This window comes from Armigeres subalbatus, chromosome 1, assembly GCF_024139115.2.
Source record: "Armigeres subalbatus isolate Guangzhou_Male chromosome 1, GZ_Asu_2, whole genome shotgun sequence".
Classification (NCBI taxonomy): Eukaryota; Metazoa; Arthropoda; class Insecta; order Diptera; family Culicidae; genus Armigeres; species Armigeres subalbatus.
In genome coordinates, this window is record NC_085139.1 from 111,361,755 (window position 1) to 111,382,078 (window position 20,324).

At 43.0% G+C, this 20,324-nt stretch overlaps 1 protein-coding gene across 1 annotated transcript in view; it reads right to left on the reverse strand.

The window, feature by feature from the left end:
- Nucleotides 1-432: 432 nt before the first annotated feature.
- Nucleotides 433-20,324, reverse strand: part of LOC134204930 (uncharacterized) — a 66,155-nt gene continuing 46,263 nt past the window's right edge. Inside the window, exons 2-6 of the mRNA XM_062679747.1 lie at nt 12,630-12,745; nt 1,871-2,587; nt 1,732-1,810; nt 1,506-1,623; nt 433-1,436 (exon numbers count right to left, since the gene is read on the reverse strand). Coding sequence (XP_062535731.1) covers nt 1,379-1,436; nt 1,506-1,623; nt 1,732-1,810; nt 1,871-2,587; nt 12,630-12,745 — 1,088 coding nt within the window. The 3' untranslated portion in view covers nt 433-1,378. The remainder of the gene's footprint in view (nt 1,437-1,505; nt 1,624-1,731; nt 1,811-1,870; nt 2,588-12,629; nt 12,746-20,324) is intronic.

The following is a 20,324-nucleotide window of genomic DNA, read 5'->3' on the forward strand; positions in this document are numbered from 1 at the left end:
CGTTGGTCGTGCCACAGCTTTGGTAGAAGGTAGCCGCTCGATGCCCGGTTTTCCACATATTCTGTCTTGTCGAGCAGATTTCCTGCAGCGCTAAGACGTCAAAGATGCGGGGATGTAATTCATCGTAGATTATCCTGTCGCAACCTGCGATGCCTAGCGACTTGAAGTTCCATGTTCCAAGCTCCTTGATCCTTTATTCTTCGCCTAGGTCGTTACCGATTGTATAGAGTCGTATTATTTTCTATGTGTTTCGTAATGGTTGTTTTTGAAGGTGGCTTATTGGGCCTATGCAAACCACCTGTCTCGTCGGAGGGCCGTCGCGTCAGGTCTGTTTAGCGTCCTACCTTACACCAGGACTTGGGCTCAGTTTAACTACAATTTTTTTCCTAAAACCAAACAAAATATTTTCTTTCAAAATTTAAACACACCCAATCATTGTCTGTAAAATGAAAATGTATTTATTTAAAAAAAAATATGTATAATTTGCTTGTCTTCTCACAGGATATCACTTCATTATTTATAGCAGCGGGTTGAAGTTAAAAGTTATGTGAATGGTAAAATTTAAAGGATGAATTATTTGTTCGACATCTACGCTCAAAAGGCTATAGAAATTTCAGACTTTATAATTGTTTCTACCAATAATAAAAAAAATATTATTAGCTAATTATTTGATATGAATTATTGAAATTGTTTTAATGGTATACGACTCCCGGCATGCAGACGACTCTGTTCTATTGTATAATTTACTACAGTTAGTTACCAGCAACAAACGGCAGTTCCATGCAAAACTGCTATTCTCGTTTGTGAACGTTTTGGGACGGATGAAGCAATCCTTTTTTCAACAAAGTAAAAATCGCAGAAATATGTCTATTCACGGCTCACAGAAAAAAAAACAGAAAATCAATAAATAGATGGAGTAGAATAAATAGTTCCTACTGCTCTGTTTCTGGCAATGCGCTATTTACATTCCAGGTCGTCCGAAAACAAAACATGAAAATTGATATTTCATCTAATGACAGAACTTGGCGGGAGAAAAACGGAGCATGGACGACCACCCGGGGGGGAGCAACGTGATTGATGATCCAATTTGGGTATAAGTTTTGCAGTTTTAGCCCCCGCCGCACATATTCACAACCATCGATTTTGCTGCTGCTGCTGCTGCTGTTGTTGCTACAATTAACCGCTGCCAATAGCAGTGGTATGAGTAAGTAGTTTTGTTTCAGTTTAAGTTTCGATTGTTGCGCTCCTTCGTAATAATGCTAGTTAACGTCCTTAAATTGGCTTGATGGATTACGTCCCGCGTACTCTAGGGATGCGCAATTAAGTTTCCAATTGTCTGTTGAGGCAGTCCTTGCATTGTGCCTTGTTAGGTCCTTGTCTAGGAAGCATACGTTTCCTTGAAGCGACGTTGCACATGTTGATAGGCGTTGTAGATTCTGCGAAAGTAAAAATAAATGTATAGAAGCATGTTTTTAATACATAATGACATAATTTAATGCACATACTTTGTCTTGGCCGTCTTAAATGATTTTTTCCGGTTCTTTGGCTTTTTATCCATCGAATCAAGTGAGTTGGATGAACTGGAGGTAGGCATCTCAAGCGGTTCGATGTCCGTGCAGTTATCTGGAAAATGGACTCTTATTAATCTATGATTAATTTCCCAAACTATAGGATTTGGTTAGCACGTCATTTGCAGTCGAGCAAACATTGCTGCCATTTAGATTCGCTTACCAGGGTGCACAAAAAATGCTATCGAATGTCTTCCACGGCATTTAAGGGATTCCTCTTCCGGTATCACAACACGGTGTGGCTGCAATGAAAACGCAATCAACAACCCGGTACAAAATGTATTCCCATACAAAACACTCACCAGGGCGGGAAGCCTCTCATTCGTCCACGTCGACAGTAGCTCGCCCGCGTTAATTAGAATGGCACCGGGCAGAAAACCAACCCGTTTCCACTTGTCCGAACCGGGTAGCTTCACCTCGAGACCACCTTCCGAGTCCTGTACCAGCAGGGTGAACGTGCCATAATCGCAGTGTGCGCCACAGCGCGTGTAATGCGCTTCGTGAGCCTCTTGCTCCTCGGCAAGCTTTCGCTTGTAGTCCTCGGGTAATGAGAGATCGATTTCGTCCCTTGTGCAACGCTGTTGACTGTACTTGCAGGTACCCCGTTGCAGTTCGTTCTTACCGTCGTCTTCGATCAGTGGCGGGTAGTACAGCAATCGGAATGTCGACTGGTTCTCGCCCTCACCGTCCAAAATGTGAGAATGCTTCTCGAGGAAGTATTTGTATGGCATTTCTAGTCCCACAGCCAGGGCTTGCAGCAGCAGGGACGATAAACGTTGGAAATCTGTCGCCAGGTCAGAGATGTGTTCCCGAAAACCAGGTAGGGGTTCTTCTGGGAGTTTTGCTTCCGGTTTCAGCGTGCAAATGTTGAAAGTGTGCCGGATATCCTTCGATTTGCCATCGAAGCGCTCCTGTCCCGGTTTAACATATCCGTGATTACCGTCCTTCCTGAGATACAGCTCCTTGGTGGTGTCTGGCAGTTTGCAGAAGTCGTCCAAGTGATTGTAGGCGTATTTGATCTGGAATTAAACAACAGAGGGAGGTCACGTGATGTTCTTAAACAATTTGAGGCCTGTAGAGGAAATTTTAAACTTTTGCAAATCTGATTTCATAATTTTGTTACAAACAGGGAGAGGATTTGGAAAAAAAATATCAACCATTGTTTGTCAATTGTGCAGGCTCGCGATTAATCTCTTTAATCTTCTAATTTGAGAAAATATGTCAGTCCAATCCTGAAGCTTAAAACCGTACGATTTAAAACTTTCATTTCCAAACCGTCAAATCCATTGCCATTGTACTCCGCCAATACGTCATCTCTCAAAAGCGAGAACAACATATTTTTCCGTAGCATTTCGCAAGAAAGAAATCAACAGGGATCAATCTTTAATCCCGTTCTTTGCGAGCACGCAAAACAGGAAAAGATAACACACTTGCACCTAAACACGTGAATGATGCGCCACTGTTGTCATCATGGTTCGATACTCCGCTGACCAGACCTTGAGCCGGATAGGCTTTCCGAAGGCTCAGACAACAATTATTATCACTTGCAGTTTGATAAAGCGGTCACGATGTAGGCAAATCAATTATTAATATCAATATTTTGTTAGTTGTTAGTGTCGCAGACGTTGTCGATTTCATTTGTAAGCCGGTGCAGAGTAGCGTAACAAATTTGTTTGAATTTTAGACCACTTCCACAAAGACGAAGCTGAATGTTGAGACGGGTTGAGTTCGTGTCAGACAGTAATTTTTGATAGTCAGTAGAGTAGAGTCTATTCCGGTGGAATGTAGAGAGAGCATGCCACAACCAACCAAAGCAAGGATGACGCAAAATGCAACCTCTATAGTTTTTATTACAGTCAATCCTGATAGGCATTAAGGTTCCCCCAAACACACGCGACGCGACAGTCGCGACGCGATTCTATCGCTTGGCGACAGCGATTCTGTCGCCGTTGGTATGGAAGCGAACATTGCCTGCAGCGACCTGCAGAATCGCGGCGACTAGTTGTCGTCGTCGCGGCGATGAAATCGCTTAGGTCTTGGGGAGCCTTTAGTTTCCATGAGATGTAAATAATTATCGTCATTCTATAAAATCAGCTTGAAGGTTTCAAAAATATTTTAATAGTGGAGTCGCGGGAGTTAATGTTATCCTACTTAAAGTGTAATGTTGGCTCATCACGCAAATTAATCAGCGATAATATATCGTTTTGTAGAGAGATATTCATCACTGCTTCTCTAAAAAAGTGTATCAAGCTTATTTTAGTTACATTACACTAAATTTATGCACTTCTTCAACTGATAAAAGCAATAAATTTGAGTGAAAAATCACTACGACTCGGTTTTTAGCAGCCACATAAGCAAGCAGGCTGTGCATGAGTTTTTTTCTTTTTCCCAATGAATTAGTTTTCTGACTTATTGTTTGTGACTTATTGTGCCGCCAATAAAAAATCTACTCCTCCGCTGATTTTTAATCGCAACAAAAGATAGTCGCCTAAGAAAAACATACTTCTAGGAAAAAAGCTACTTTGATATTTTTGAAAATATGGCAGCCACGTGGTGGATTGTGGCGATGAATGTTTTGATAGTACGTGCTATTTGTACTGCGGATTTCACATCTATGAGAGGCTTGGAAAATTATCACGAAAGTTGTCATTTTGTTGCAAGGCACAATACTTGCCTTTTTGCACATTAGGGGAACCGCTGATTCTCAACCTGGGGTACATGTACCCTTCGCTGGCCCCAGGGGGTAACCGGAACAAAAATGCGTAACGGCGGATATATTACAATTTTAATAAACAATCATTGATAAAGTTTTGATAAAAGATAGTTGTATCATTTTTGATTCCAAAACTTTGTATTGTACATAATATGCATGTCGATCAACAAATCAAAACCTATTAAATCCTGCCACTACAACCAGCACAATGTATGAAGGGCTGTGGGACAAAACGTAGAGTAATTAAAATCTAGAACCTAAAGGCTTGGAAACCTCCATTTGAGAGGCTTTTTCCGAAAAGCTAAATAGCTTCGTTGCAAGAGGCTTGGAAGGCTCTCTCCAAGCAACTCACGAGCTTTCGTTCAAAAGGCTCGGAAGCTTCCTTTCGAGAGGCTCCGAAGCTTCCTGTCAAGAGGCTCCGAATCTCCCTTCCAAGAGACTCGGATGCTTCCTTTCAAGAGCCTTAGCCTTAAAAAATTACTTTTTATCAAACCAACGCTGGAGACACACCTGTTTTCATTATACCGGTACTATCAACTTTCCTTGGGGTGCCAATAGATTATGGGCCCAGCATTCAAATCAAGACCGGTGAAGTTTGAAGACATTTTTTACTGAAGAATCGAACAACCGCCTGAATTGATAAGTCGTGTGCGAAGCTCAACGGTACTTCTCACGACAACTCTCTAAAACTAACACTATATATAAGAATCATATGATTTTTTAAATACATTAACATATGTAAATGTATTTTATAAATGACTCCGGCTCCTTAAGGCTTCACAGCAAGTGAGCCTTCTAAATACACGATAGTTAAAAAAAATACGACAACTGGAGTTTCCGTATTAAGCTGCTTCTGGTCAAGGAAGGATCTTGGACCGCCGTAAAGGATAAGAATCCTGAACCGGAAACCGCTGCCTGGAAGACAAAGGATGAACAAGTGCTGCTGGACTGTCCGTGGAAGATAATCAGTTGGCACACATTAGGAAGGCCAAATCTGCTGCCGAAGCAAGGGACAAGCATTGCCCACGAAGGTATCCGTCATGCGCAAGGTTGTCGATTATTTTTGGACAAGAATGGAACATGGAAATCCACATTTCGGACCTATAGGTATTTTTTCGAGAAGCTGAACGATGTGCAGCCCAACAACGTGCTCGATGACCAGTGGCATGTAGTCATCCAGCTGAGCAGTCTACCGGAGGAATAAGAGACTCTCGTTGGCGCTCTGCAGGCCAGGGTGGAGACGACAGGATTTTTAACTACAGTTCTGTTTGACAGAACGTTAACGTCAATATCAGACTAAGGCCGGAGTGTCCTGTGCAGTGCATTGAAGTTTTCTCCTTTCAGCAAGGTCCATGGCTGATCGATCCACCTTGCTCACATGGCACCTCGCCTTCTTGTTCCCGTCGGATTTTCACCGGATTATTGTCCATTTTCACCGGATTATTGTCATTCTGGCTACGTGCCCGGCCAACCGCCGTCTTCCGAACGTACCGTCCGCCATCTGCACCCCACCATAGATAAGCAGCACGTTCCTTTCGAAAACTCCCTGTGCGTGCGGGATATTATACTATTCAATATCCCAATGGACCAACATGTTTTTCTTCCAGTCGAAATCCTTCTACAATTGATTTAGTTTTAACGGATTCAAGTCAGCTGTGTGACCAATTGGTAACTCATGCTGACTTTGACTCTGATCACCTTCCTGTGACGTTTGAAATCTCACAAGAAGCCATTTATAATCCAATCAGCTCTACTTTTAATTATCATAGAGCTGATTGGGATTTATATAAAACGTATATCGATAGGAATTTTGATGTTGATATTCCTCTCGATACCAAAAGTGATATTGATAATGCTCTCGTATCTTTGACAAATTTAATTGTCGAAGCCAGAGGCATTGCAATTCCTAAATGTGAAATTAAATTCAACTCCATTATTATTGACGACGATCTTCAGCTACTGATCCGTCTTAAAAATGTGAGGCGAAGGCAATACCAAAGAACTCGCGATCCCGCGTTGAAAGTTATTTGGCGAGATTTGCTATTCTGAGAAATACCAACTTTGAGAATAATGTCTCGAAGTTGGATCCCAGTTCGAAACCCTTTTGGAAATTAACGAAAATTCTTAAAAAACCTCAAAAGCCAATTCCAGCGCTTAAAGAGGGAAATAAAATTTTATTAACAAATGGCGAAAAGGCTCAAAAACTTGCTCAGCAGTTCGAGAGTGCCCATAATTTTAGTCTAGGTCTCACTAGTCCAATTGAGGATCAGGTTACACGAAGCTTCGAAGACATTCTCAACCAAGATAATGTCTTTGACCCTTCGTTGGGAACTAATTTGGATGAAGTGAGATCTATTACTAGAAAATTTAAAAATATGAAAGCCCCGGGTGATGATGGTATTTTCTACATACTTATCAAAAAACTTCCAGAGAGCTCTTTATCCTTTTCGGGTAATTTATTTAACAAATGTTTTCAATTGGCATACTTCCCAGATAAATGGAAAAACGCCAAAGTTGTTCCAATTTTGAAACCGGACAAAAATCCAGCTGAGGCTTCTAGTTATCGCCCAATCAGTTTGCTTTCTTCAATAAGCAAACTGTTTGAAAAGATTATTTTAAATAGAATGATGGTTCATATTAATGACAATTCTATTTTTGCTGATGAGCAATTTGGTTTTCGCCATGGGCATTCAACCACTCATCAGTTATTAAGAGTTACGAACTTAATCCGGCTCAACAAATCTGAAGGATATTCGACTGGAGTTGCTCTTCTTGATATAGAGAAAGCATTTGACAGTGTTTGGCATGAAGGTTTGATTGTAAAATTGCTGAATTTTAATTTTCCTCTGTACATTATTAAACTGATCCAAAATTATTTATCAGATCGCTCACTGCAGGTAAACTATCAGAATTCTAAATCTGATAGATTACCTGTAAGAGCTGGTGTTCCCCAAGGCAGCATACTTGGGCCCATTTTGTATAAAATTTTTACTTCTGACTTACCTGATTTAAAACCAGGGTGTCAGAAATCTTTGTTTGCAGATGACACAGGTCTCTCAGCCAAAGGGCGTAGCCTTCGTGTCATTTGTAGTAGATTGCAAAAAAGTTTGGATATTTTCTCCACTTACTTGCAAAAATGGAAAATTTCCCCGAATGCTTCCAAAACTCAGCTTATAATTTTCCCACATAAGCCGAGAGCTTCTTATTTGAAACCTTCTAGCAGACATATTGTCACTATGAATGGGATTCCAATTAATTGGTCTAGCGAAGCTAAATATTTAGGACTTCTGCTAGATCAAAAATTAACTTTTAAAATTCACATTGAAGGCCTTCAAGCCAAATGTAACAAATATATTAAGTGTCTATATCCACTTATAAACAGAAAATTAAAACTTTGTCTTAAGAACAAACTTTTGATTTACAAACAAATTTTTAGACCTGCCATGTTGTATGCTGTGCCAATATGGACTAGTTGCTGCAATACCAGAAAGAAGGCACTTCAGAGGATTCAAAATAAAATTCTAAAAATGATTCTGAAGTTGCCTCCGTGGTATAGTACCAATGAACTTCATAGAATTTCTAATATTGAGACATTGCAACAAATGTCCAACAAAATAATTTCCAATTTTAGACAAAAATCGTTGCAATCTTCTATTGCATCGATTAACTCCTTGTACCCTTAGTATAAAATTAAGATTAGTTTAAGATTAAGATTAGTTTAAGTAAAAAACATAGTAATTCCTACATGGTTCAATTCAACCAGAGGAAAAAATCTAACTGCCAGAGGCAATTGAAATGTATTAATAATAACTAAAAATATAACATAGCAAATAAGGATGATAGTGTTAAGAAAACACGGAACACCTAGTCTAAGAGATGAATGCATGGATTAGATAATTAGCAAATAAAATTAGTTTAAAAAAAAAAAAAAAAGAAAAAAAAAACTTCCTTGTGCGCGTTGGTCCTCCACGAGCATCGTTCATTTCTCGTGTTCGTAGAGAGCTACCGGTCTAATAAGCATTTTGTAGATAGTCAGTTTATGGGGCCCTCCTTAGCCGTGCGGTAAGACGCGATAAGACGCGCGGCTACAAAGCAATACCATGCTGAGGGTGGCTGGGTTCGATTCCCGGTGCCGGTCTAGGCAATTTTCGGGTTGGAAATTGTCTCGACTTCCCTGGGCATGAAAGTAACATCGTGCTAGCCTCATGATATACGAATGCAAAAATGGTAACTTGGCTTAGAAACCTCGCAGGTTATAACTGTGGAAGTGCTCAATGAACACTAAGCTGCGAGGCGGCTCTGTCCCAGTGTGGGGATGTAATGCCAATAAGAAGTAGAGGAAGAAGATAGTCAGTTTGGTACGGTGGCAAACTCTATTCAATATGAGCATTTTGTGGAGTCCTATCCAACCGTATCAGTTTATCCGGAAATCCGTTTTCGTGCATTAGCTGCCATAGCTGTTCCCGATCGATTGTATCATATGCGGCCATCCAAACCTTGATTATTACGCTCTAGCCAGTGCTTCACCACCGTATTTAAACAGCTCTCCTGGTAGTTGGTCTACTCCAGGGGCTTCGTCTCCTCCTGGATTTCCTGGAGAATCGGAACCGGTATGTTCTGCGGGCGTGCTCCTAGGATGATTACCATACCGTCACCGTTGGACGAGAACAGCTTCCCTGGGAAGCTTACCAGACTGATCAAAGCAACGGTGGATGGTGTGCAAAACTGTGTGAAGATTTCGGGCGAGCACTCCAGTTCGTTCGTATCGCGCCGGAGACTAAGACAAGGTTATGAGCTTTCGTGCCTGTTGTTCAACATTACGCAAAAAAGTGTCATGCGGAAGCCGGGCTGATAACAATGTCAGTCGTGAAATACGAAGGCGCATCATCTGTGGAAGTCGGGCCTACTACGGACTCCAGAAGAAACCGCGGTCAAAAAAAATTCACCACCGCACCAAATGTGACGACGTTAATAAGGCCGGTAGTCCTCTACGGACATGAAACATGGACAATGCTCGATGAGGACTTGCAAGCACTCGGAGTATTCGAGAGACGGGTGCTAAGGACCATATTTGACGGTGTGTAAGAAGACGGTGTGTGGCGGCGAAGAATGAACCACGAGCTCGTCCAGCTCTACGGCGAACCCAATATCCAGAAAGTAGCTAAAGCCGGAAGGGTACGATGGGCAGGACATATTGCAAGAATACCGGACAGCAACCCTGCAAAGATGATGTTCGCTTCCGATCCGGCAGGTACGAGACGGCGTGGAGCGCAGCGAGTGAGGTGGTCAGACCAGGTGTAAAACGACTTGGCGAGCGTGGGGCGCATTCAAGGATGCAGAGATGCGGCCTCGAACCGTGTATTGTAGCGTCAAATTGTTGATTCAGTGTTATCTGTTTAGATGTAAACTAAATAAATGAATGTGGCCCTTACGTGAACGGTTTAACTTCTCATAGAACTTCTGTTTGAGTATTGGCGCAGTTGCTTAGTTAGAAGGAGGTTCGTTCGTGATCCGTCAATACAAGGGGTCTGCATCTTTGACGATATCTGTGGACCGATGCGGACGAAAAACCATTGGAGGACGAAGATATTTCATGACGTTAGTTGACGACTACAGCAAATATAACGACCGTTCAGATTCTGCGGAACAAATCCGAAACATTAAAGAAGCTGGAAGAGTACGTGGAGAACACCCAGTTCAACCAGACACCGAAAATCCTGCACTCCGGCAATGCGACGGAAGAGCAGCTAGGCGCAGCGTCCCATGAATATGGCTGGACCCGCCATTGGTAGCACCGCAACCGCTGCACTTGGCACGATCCCCACGGATAAGAAAAACGACGGATATGACGGCGAATGTGAGAAGATAGTGGAGAAGAAGAATGCAGCATAGGCGAGATTGCTGCAACACTGCACGAGAGCGAACGAGACACGATACAAACGCAGAACAGACAAACTCGGTGTTCCGAAGGAAAAAGCGCCAGCCGGAAGATCGGGACCGTGAAGAGACGGATCAATTGTACCGCGCTAATAACACAGGGAATTTATACGAGAAGTTGAAACGTTCACGTATGGACCACATGCCATAGTCAGACATGACATTGTTCACAAGTTTCATTACCCCAAAATATGACCCATGCAAAATTTGAGCTCAATTGGACATGATTTAGGGGTGCCTAAAATTCATCAAAGTTTTGAAATGTTTACCCATGAAAATTTTCCCAAGGGGGGGCCAACATTTTTGGGACTTTTTTTTCAGTTGATGAAAATTTTTTTCATCGAATTTTAACACCGGACGATACGACGATATTTTTACATTAGGTCTATAAGAAGAGATCACAACAATTATTTGAAACTCAGAACATGATGATAATCTTTTAAGATGAGTGACATTTTTGAATACTTTTATGGTTATTCCGGATCTTCCGGAGCACCTCCATTGGCCACTCCGGTACATGAGGCTGGGTCACGACAATTATTTCTTACTCAAAGCACACCAGAAAGTTTAAAAAAATGCATCCTTTAGGACAAGCGTCAAGAATTAACCACTTTCAGGGACATTTCTTATCTTCCGGAGGACCAATGGGTCACGACAACCCTTTATTGCTCAGAGTACGATAATATCAAAAGCTTTGAAAAAATGCGATCTTCAATTATGAGTTTTATGAATTCACCACTTTTATGAATGTACCGGATCTTCGGGGGGATCACCGGTGGCCACTCAGGTCCATCAAAATGGGTCACGACAACCGTTTGTTGCTCAGAGTACGATAATCAAATGCTTTGAAAAACCGCAATCTTCTATAATGATTTTCATGATTTCACCATTTTTACGGAATTTCCGGATCTTCCGGGGGACCCCTGGTGGCCACTTAGGTCCATCAAAATGGATCACGGCACTCATGTGTTACTTATTGCACGTTAATTAAAAGCTTTAAATAAATCGTGCTCTTCTATGATGAGTTTCGTGAATTGACCACTTTTATGGATAATCCGGGTCTTCCGGGGGACCTCTCAGGTTTATCAAAATGGGTCACACCAATCGATTGTTGCTCCGAATACGATAATCAAAACCTTTTAAAACCCGCGCTCTTATATGACAAGATTCATGAATTCACCACTTTTACGTATGTTCCGGATCTTCCGTCGAAAATCCAGGGAATGTGATGGTCCATGGAAATACACAATGGGTAATTTTTATAAGGATTACAAAAAAATGTGAGAATTTCCATGATTTCAAATCACGCTAAAAATTGGCCAATGTTCCTTCGCAGCCGATTCCTAGGAACTGGAATGGCCAAAAAGTCCGTAACGACGTCAAAGGAATCCATACCTTCAATTTGGTTTCAGAAGCTTGGAAATTAGTTCGAAAATGAACTTTTGGGAGCGAATAGAAGTTGGGGTCATTTTTAAAAAACAAATAAAAGAATAATTTACACAATATGTCACATTTTTTAGGTGCTAGGGAGGTTAATTGGTTTTCTGCAGTTCAAAAGCCCTTTCATCGCCTTTTAATGGGCAGGTTTTCTGAATATTCAATGCAATTTAGGTAGGTATTACCAGCAAGCTTAATCAAGCAGATAATTGTAGGCAAACGACACTAGGGGAAATCAATGCAGTTTATCCACATCCGTTTGTGAACAACTCCAAAGCTTTCTACATCCTGAAAAGTCACTTAGAACCCCTTTTTTCAGACCCAACAGCTGCCAGCACTATTACAACTGTACGGCCATGTAACCATGCCAAGAAAACTGCAAAAAGCGAAGGTCACCGCCCTGCTTGTTTGGTCTGTTTGCGATGACAAGCAAGCTGCATCCGTGCAACCGCATAGGTACAGTGCTAAAAGTCTTAGCACCGGCGCGTGGTGCACCGAAAAAGAGAAACGGAGACATCATCTGGAAGACAGGTAACATGTGACGCTTTCATAACGAAATCGGACTCGAAGAATTTTTAGCCTTGCTTGAGATAAGAAACCTTGTCGTAAAATCGACGGGGTTCCATGTGGAGATGGCTATACTGAGCTGCATTAGCAAAAAAGAAAACAAATGTGCATGAACACCGCCTGGAAGCTATACAATGGTCATAATAGTCATTCCATAGCATAGGTTGGCATTGATCACTTATGGACAACCTAATAGATCAAACGAACCGAAGCTTCTGGTGAGCCTTCAGAATGCAAATATGATTTGTTCAATATGTTGCAATGCAACTCTCGTGCACATTTCTCTGGTAAGTTTTCCTTCAATTATTATAAATTCCTCAACTTGCTCCATTATAAATTGGTAAGTAATTATTAACTACCTACAACCTCCATGACGCGGAGCTGTAACATTCATCTATTGAACTCACCTTATCCTCCACAATACCATGATTCACTAACAGTGCAACTCCTTTCTCAGTTAAGGCTCGAACCAGCTGTGATCCAACTCGATTTACGACCGACCGGATGGGACATTCCTCTGTGCCTGTTGAAAAAATACAAACGAGACAAATCACAAATCAGCTCATATTGACTCACAGCTCGTAAGGTGTCGTTGAAAAAAATGATTCGTTAACCTTATTTCCGTCCCTCAAAGTTATATATAGAAATAGTCTTTCATATAAGTAATCCAGAGCGATAACAACAGTAGCAAAATTTCCAAGCAATATAAAATATCAATCCGACAGCAACCGCCCCTCTCGAATCGGCTACTCGTTAACCGCCGACAAACCCTCGCCGACCGACTATCGTCTAGCGCAAGTAAACAAGCAGTGATGATACCATGTGGCTTATGGTCTTCAGAACCGCCAATCTACAATTATTGTAATCCACACTCTCGCCGGTAGTAACCGACCGACGACGTATACGCCGATGTCGCGAGGCGTCCTCGAAAAGTTGCTATGCACTACGTCACAACTAAACCATGATGATGGACGGGTGGCGCTCATCGCTGTCGCATTTGCATCCCAGTCATCACATCACAGCTTGCTCGGGCTCGACCCGCCAGCTCAGCATCCCGTCATAGTATTATGGTTTTGCGTATTGAAAAGAGGAAGTATATGTTCCTCTCAATCAGTGTTCCTTCAATAGGTCTTGATTACTTTGCTAGCGCTTTATGATCTGAACTTGACGAAATTGAATGCAGGAACGAAACAACATAAATTATGCAAAGCACTTTTTCTTTCGAAGGAAATCGAACTGTTTGTCGGGTCATCATGCGGGTGTTATTAAACACCACAATAAAATACCATACATGTTTATCTTGACCGCCAGTTTGGAAACCACTGGATAATCACTGTATGAATAATCTAATATTACATTACATATTGCAAATATGCGAAATTCTCGAACTATGTACGTAACTAGAAGAGTTTTGCGTACACCATAGTGAAATTTCACTGCACGAAGCTACAACCATTTCTCATCTACCAACTCAAATCTACATCAATCCTACAGCACTCGTTCGCGATTGCATCGGGTCAATATGAACCGCGTGGCGGCAGCCTCGCACCGCATGACAAAAGCGAAACATGATGCTGTTGCTACCGAAATAAGCCGCGTCAGAGATACGCGATGGATGATATATTATTAGGGATTTGCCAACCGCAATAGCAAAGACTGGTCAACTCACACATTTAGCAAACTCAAACGACCGTCTCGCACTCGCTGCTCGGGCTCGAACTTGTTCGATTCAAATGTGTAATGAAGTGCTGTAACGTTTTATTGTACGCACATCCAATTATCCGCGCAACGGTAAGGTCAATAACGTTTTCGAAGCATATACCTAGCTACAAGTTTTGTGTTGTAAGCATGCTCTCGGTGACGTCCGGAAGTGTTAGTAAACAATTTGAACATTCAACACCTCATCGCGCCTCTACAATGGAATATTTACCCTACTTATAGCGTCAATAATAACGCTATGATAAATAATAAGCCTTGTTCGAAGAAGTTCACATATGACTGACTCACAGTTTTCGATGAAATCTCGGAACGGTTCATTAGCGAACCAATTGAGTTCATGCGATTGTACATTGACCAGAAGAATTTATTTTACCAATGGCTATATGATTGACGATTTGAAACACTGGATCCATTGGGGCCAAATATGCTCTTTAAAATACAAATAAAAACCTTACTATGCCTTATCTTTTAAAATCATAAAAAAGATAGACCACACATATTTTAAAACTGGCATCTGGTTAGATCTCATTCATTTCATTTATTTAGTTAACATCTAAACAGATAACATTGAATCAACAATTTGATGCCACAATGCAAGGTTCAAGGCCGCATCTCTCCATCCTCGGATACGCCCCACGCACGCCAAGTCATTTTGCACCTGGTCTGCCCATCTCGCTCGCTGCGCTCCACGCCGTCTCGTACCTGCCGGATCGGAAGCGAACACCATCTTTGCAGGGTTGCTGTCCGGCATTCTTGCAACATGTCCTGCCCATCGTACCCTTCCGGCTTTAGCTACCTTCTGGATACTGGGTTCGCCGTAGAGTTGGGCGAGCTCATGGTTCATTCTTTGCCGCCACACACCGTCTTCTTGCACACCGCCAAAGATGGTCCTAAGCACCCGTCTCTCGAATACTCCGAGTGCTTGCAAGTCCTCCTCGAGCATTGTCCATGTTTCATGTCCGTAGAGGACAACCGGTCTTATGAGCGTCTTGTACATGACACATTTGGTGCGGTGGCGAATCTTTTTCGACCGCAGTTTCTTCTGGAGCCCGTAGTAGGCCCGACTTCCACAGATGATGCGCCTTCGTATTTCTCGACTAACGTTGTTGTCTGCCGGTATCAAGGATCCGAGGTAGACGAATTCCTCGACCACCTCGAAGGTATCCCCGTCTATCGTAACACTGCTTCTCAGGCGGGCCCTGTCGCGCTCGGTTCCGCCCACAAGCATGTACTTTGTCTTTGACGCATTCACAACCAGTCCAACTTTTGTTGCTTCACGTTTCAGGCGGGTGTACAATTCTGCCACCTTTGCAAATGTTCGGCCGACAATTTCCATGTCATCCGCGAAGCAAATAAATTGACTGGATCTGTTGAAAATCGTACTCCGGCTGTTACACCCGGCTCACCGCATGACACCTTCTAGCGCAATGTTGAACAACAGGCACGAAAGTCCATCACATGGTCTTAGTCCCCGGCGCGATTCGAACGAACTGGAGTGTTCGCCCGAAATCTTCACACAGTTTTGCACACCATCCACCGTTGCTTTGATCAGTCTGGTAAGCTTCCCAGGGAAGCTGTTCTCGTCCATAATTTTCCATAGCTCTACGCGGTCTATACTGTCGTATGCCGCCTTGAAATCAACGAACAGATGGTGCGTTGGGACCTGATATTCACGGCATTTTTGAAGGGTTTGCCGTACAGTAAAGATCTGGTCCGTTGTCGAGCGGCCGTCAACGAAGCCGGCTTGATAACTTCCCACGAACTCGTTCACTAATGGTGACAGACGACGGAAGATGATCTGGGATATCACTTTGTAGGCGGCATTAAGGATGGTGATCGATTAGATCTCAAGCATCTCAAATAAAACAGTAGGTATACCGGTTCCGATAGAGTTATAAATGTCTTTTCTCTAAGTTCTATAAAAAAAAACTATATACAATCCGAACAATGGTTCATGCTTGTTTGCATTTTTTTCTCATTAAATAGAGGTTTTGTAAGGTTTTCTTATTGACGAGCTCTCATCGAAATTGGTCGAAATCGGTATTTAAGACTGCGAGATGTTCAAACCGATACAAGAGCAAGATACAGTGCGGAAGAAGAAGCTTCGCTGGAATTGTCTATCGGTCAATCACCTCAGCCGCAACGAGAAGCACTACACTCTGTTACACCCATATGCTTTACTTACTTACTTACTTATGGATCCTGTACACCTCCGGTGGTGCAAAGGACCGACTTGAAAGATCTCCATCCTGAGCGTTGCCCGGTTATTGCTTTAACCTGTTGCCAGGTTAGATGCCAGTCGACTTCTTTTATTTCTTTATTGAGGCTTCGCCGTCATGAGCCTCTGGGTCTGCCTCTGCTGCGATGTCCTGCTGGGTTCCAGTCTAATGCGTGTTTACAGATTTAATTGCTATCGGCCTCTGGTGGAACTCGTTGTTTGAGATCCAGTTGTGAGGCCACCAGGCCCGAATTATATACCGCAGGCATCTGTTAATGAACACCTGCAGCCGTTGAGTGTTCTCCACTGATACACACCATGTTTCGCTAGCGTATAACAGCACAGATTTCAGGTTAGAGTTGAAAATTCGTATTGTGGTGCGTTCACTTATCTGCCTGTTTTTCCAGATATTTCACAAACTCGCAAAGGCAGCCCTTGCTTTCTTGATCCGTGCGCCTATGTCGATCTTGGTACCGCCGTCTGACGCCATTTGGCTACCAAGATATTGGAAGCTTTCAACATTCTCCACTGGTTGCCCGGCTACTGTCAAACTGGAAGGAGTCACCGTGTTTACATCCAACGATTTGGTTTTGCTGACGTTGATGACTAAACCTGCCGAAGAGGAGCGCTCAGCAAGGTCGTTGAGCTTACCCTGCATATCAGAGCGAAATTGCGCGAGGAGTGCAACGTCATCAGCCAATTTGAAGTCGTTCAGGTGCTCCATAGCTATAGGCTGCCATAAAAGCCCGGGGTTTGGTTCACGGTCAATCGCATCTACCAGAATCTCGTCGATTACGATGAGGAACAGTAACGGTGATAGAATACATCCTTGCCTCACACCAGCTACGACCCGAATAGGGTAGTCCTAGCAGATCCTGAATTTGCCACCCCGCAGATGATCGTCATGGTCATGCCACTCAACTTTTCTTTAGTCTTCTTCGAGAAGGGGAACTTCAAGCCCGGTGTTCCAAACCAGTCGCACTGCTGTGCACTACGGAAGATCTGGACATCCAGTGCGCCAACACGATGCCTACAGCAACTCTCCTCGAAGGATGATGGGAACATCTCATCGAATATCGGCAAGCATTTTTATATGAGATTTCCTCGCTCAGCGGTTCCGGAACAGTAGAAGCTGTAATAGTTATGCTACGGGGTGCAGAACTATTTTTTGGGTCCGCAGGGTTAGAACTCAGGGAGTGGTGTAATGCTATCCCATATTACGGATGATTTGCAGAACAATACGGTCGAATATGGAAGTCGACGACATCCGAGGAACTGTCGGGTTTCAGTAGCACCCTAAGTCAGACACGTTCCGATTCAAAGTTCTCGAATTCTCCAGGAATCTTCCAATCACCAAACGGATCGCTGATTTCGAGATGTCTAAGATATTCGACCCATTGGGCATTTTTACTCCGGTGGTCATCCGGGCAAAAGTACTCATCCTACAATTGTGGAAAACAAACTTCGATTGGGACGCACCACTTCTTATCGCGCTAAATGCCGATTGTGAAAGTTACGGACTTGGTTTAGCAGCTCTTGAACATTTCTCCATCTCTCGCTTGGTGAAGGCTCCAGGCGCAAGAAAAATAATACAACTGCACAAATCCAGCGATGCGTCTCAGCAGGCCTACGACGCATGCGTCTACATTCGTAGTACCAACATAGATAGTGCCATGCCATTCTGCCATCTTCTAACCGCCAATTCTCAAGTTACTCCTACCTAAACTGTCGATTCCTCGCTTGGAGCTCTGCTCTACTATACCTCTGTTCCAGTTATACCAAAATGTAGTGCGCAGTTTAGACATAGACTATTGGTCTGAATCCTCGATCACTCTTCACTGGTTGTACACACTCAGTTCAGCTCGGCATTTTTGATCCTTTTGCCGAGATCCGAACTGTCGAACTGCATTCGAAGGAGCCGCCGTATGCATACGTCAATATAGCAAACGAACTTAACCGAGATTCGCACAGCCGAGATCGGTGAAAAAACTTAATCGGCAATCAACACCTCTTTCGAGTCAGGGTAGTTCAACGAATGACTGAAGCAGATACCTGGAACCACGTCGCCAGTTTAGAGAATCCGGCAGATATCATCTCGCGAGCATTGCATTGATCCTTGCGAGCTCATCTACGTGGGCCACCTTGGCTATCGTTCAACGCTTCGGAATGGCCAAGCACGTTTCCAATCCCGGAGTCTCAAGAATTTCTTCCAGAAATCCTCGAGGTGAACCCAACTAGACTTGCAGCAGTCGCATGTTCAGTCGAAGTACCCGACCGCGCTGTGTTCAAACGCTACTTGTCGCTGATGAGACAGATCTGAAAGCAACATCGTTCTTCACCACAGATGAACCGCAACAGGCGCTCAATGGCCTCGTCGTTCAAACAGACTGCTTCAGCCACGAAATCGCTATAGTCCAAGCTAGAGCTGAAGCAGATCTTTTCACCTTTGAAAACTATGCATCCGTTCATGAACGATGGACAACTCCGTATCGGTTGGCGACTGAACTACTCCTCGTACGCGTTCACCAACAAGCAATCGATACTCCTGCGGCAAGAAGTGCATCCACTGACGTCACTGCTCATAAACTCGGTGCACAAACAGCATGCTGTCTTCATAAGATGATTTCACTCATTCGTGAACATTTCTGACTTCTGCACCTCCAAAACCTGACATGGAGACATGGAGACATGTCAATTCTTGTTTACGATACTAGCAGGGTTTGCTGAAATCGCTCTCAATAGATAACGAACAACGATAAAAGAGAGGCAAAAACTGTTCCGAATCATAACAAGCCATGATAACAAATTTAACCAAAAAAAAAGAATCGGATAGGCAGCCCCCACAGAAAAATGGTGATTCTCGCTTTGTTTTCGCTCATTTCATGTTGGTAACTGCAAAGCTGTGTAGAACAAGCTGAAATGCATCATCAAAGCCAGTGCTCCCCGCATTTAGAGCTTTGTAAAAGAAACTTATTATGGGGTATAGCCTCCCGAATCAGTTCTCTATCATCCAGGGAATCAATATTTAAGCACCGCCTAACAATATACCCTTTGTCGCCAACAGAGTTTGTTACTGTTACTGTGTGGTCTTGAATTAGCGATTATTTAATTTATGTGTGGTTTTATATCGATTATATTAGGGTGGAGCTATTGCAAAAATTTATAACGGCGACACATATATCTTATATAGATATTTTTGGCAGTGTACATATCGTATATGTATACAGAGATGATAAGTGAGAGACTTGTTCATTCTCTTTAGGATTCAATCCCTAGATACTAGAGATACTAGATATAGAGTTCGACCAAAGTCGGAAAATCAGCTGATGGGCCAGCTTCCGAAGCTTCAAGTTATTCTAGCTAGAGCCTTCCTCAATACTGGCGTCGATTAGTGCGGTCCTGTATGGCTCAAGTTCCCAGTACGAAGAGCTGCACCGATTCAAGCATGCGTCACCGTCTTCGTCTGCATGGTCAACAAAGCCGTCCGTCTCGAAGTAACCAGCGACCGATACTTTCTTATCTGCATTGAAACGGTTCGATACGCGCTGTTACAAACCAATCCCCTTTCCCGTAACACGGTAGAGGGGTCGTTCAACAATGATGTCACAGGTTTTAGGGAGGAGGGGGTCTAAGATTTTGTGACACTGCATATACTAGGTATACAAAAAAGCGTGACAGAGGGGGGAGGGGGGGTCTAGAATTCTCAAAAAGTAGTGGACGTCATATTTGAATCGTCCCAGATCACTTTGACGTAGTGTGTTGCGGTGTAAGATCTACTAAACAGAGCCCTAGCCTAATCCATTTTTCTAGCTAGGGCAATAAGTTGTGGTAATTAAAGATTCATCGTATTTAGTCCTCGCTACCAACAGCAGTCTCAGAAATAAAACATAATGCACCTTGCAGACAGTTGAAAGACTCGATTTCCTCTTGTTTGAGGCTAAACTGTATGCAGCGGAAACAACTTTTCAAGCAATTAGTTAAAAAACCTCGGTACCCGGTCCTAGGCTAAACTCACTGCTGGAAAAATCGAGTTAGGGGTTTAAATACGTACTAACTCTTCTTGAACTGGTGAACAATGGTAGTGAGAGGAACACACGGAAGTTCTTATTACTGAACAAATTCTCTAGCTTGAAATGGTCTTGTAGACAGAGCTAAATCCCGGGTT